Here is a 1,245-nt window from a genome sequence, read left to right on the forward strand (position 1 = left end):
AGAGAGAGAGAGAAAGAGAGAGAGAGAGAGAGAGAGAGAGAAAGAGGGAGAGAGAAAGGAGGGGGGAGAGAGAGAGACAGAGAGAGACAGAGAGAGACAGAGAGAGAGTAGGGGCAGTGAGTAACAGAAGGAAAAAGACAGACAGTCAGAGAGAGAGACAGACAGTAAAGGAAAGAATGAAAGACAGACACAAAAAGAAAAAGAGAGTCAAAGAAAGAGTGAGAGAAGGAAATACCTGTATACATCCACCACCCAGGGATCTACTCCCTTTCTCCCCGTGCAGAAAAGACTCCGGCAGTTCCAACATCTTGCCCAACCAGTCCATCACTATAGTCTCCAGCTCTGTGCAGGCGGGGCTTGAAGCCTGCAATACACAAACAACACGGTGTTTGCTTGTTTGTTCGTCTGCTCATTTGTCTGTATGTTTGTGTGGGGGTTTGTTTCTGTGTTTCTTTCTTTGTGAACGCCTGTGTTTATTTGCCTAATTGTTCATTTGTTTGACCCATTGTTTGCTTGCTTCGTTGCTTGTTAATTTCGAAGTTCAGTGTATGATAAAGTGCATTTCTTGGTGATTTTGTGGTCAAGTGTTGATGCTAGCATCAATATTTAATAGTAAAGCACCTGATAATACTTATTTCTTGCTGATTTTGATGATTTGTGAACGCCTGTTTTTATTTGCAATTGTTCGTCTGTTTGACCTTTTGTTTGCTTGTTTCGTTGCTTGTTAATTTGGTTTCTTTGTAGTGTACATAATCTGACGTTCTAAAGGAAACTGAGGACATCACAGACGGCAATGGAAAGGAAGATGATGGGTATAAGAATACTAGATCGAATAAGAAAACACGAGTGAGGGAGAGAAAGAGAGAGAAAGAGAGAGAGAAAGAGAGAACCAGACAGACAAACGAATTCACTTACACACAAACAAACAAATAGAGATTTTTGTTTTGTTTTAATAAGAGTTTTACGGTACTTCCAACACAATAAGATCATAATAATATATTATACGTGAGGCAGAAGAGAGGTGTTAATAGAAAGTAACGAACAGAAAAATGAAGGAGGGGAGATAAAGAAGGTCGATTTTTTTTTTTTTGGGGGGGGGGAGAGTGAACCACACCAGAGCACCCATCAACTACCCACTAAACAAATAGAGAAACAAACAGACTGACCCACGTAAATTCAAGACAACTGGCAGCATCAGCCAACATAGAGAAAGGTTACTGGTGAGTGATGGAAGGTAGAGAGATA

The 1,245-nt window shown here is 40.6% G+C and overlaps 1 protein-coding gene across 1 annotated transcript in view; it reads right to left on the reverse strand.

The window, feature by feature from the left end:
• LOC101857263 (histidine decarboxylase-like) overlaps positions 1-1,245 on the reverse strand; it is a 24,412-nt gene that overhangs the window by 12,173 nt on the left and 10,994 nt on the right. The window contains exons 2-3 of the mRNA XM_035971005.1: positions 1,167-1,208; positions 244-364 (exon numbers count right to left, since the gene is read on the reverse strand). Coding sequence (XP_035826898.1) covers positions 244-364; positions 1,167-1,208 — 163 coding nt within the window. The remainder of the gene's footprint in view (positions 1-243; positions 365-1,166; positions 1,209-1,245) is intronic.

Source organism: Aplysia californica, unplaced genomic scaffold (assembly GCF_000002075.1).
Source record: "Aplysia californica isolate F4 #8 unplaced genomic scaffold, AplCal3.0 scaffold00359, whole genome shotgun sequence".
Taxonomy (NCBI): domain Eukaryota; kingdom Metazoa; phylum Mollusca; class Gastropoda; order Aplysiida; family Aplysiidae; genus Aplysia; species Aplysia californica.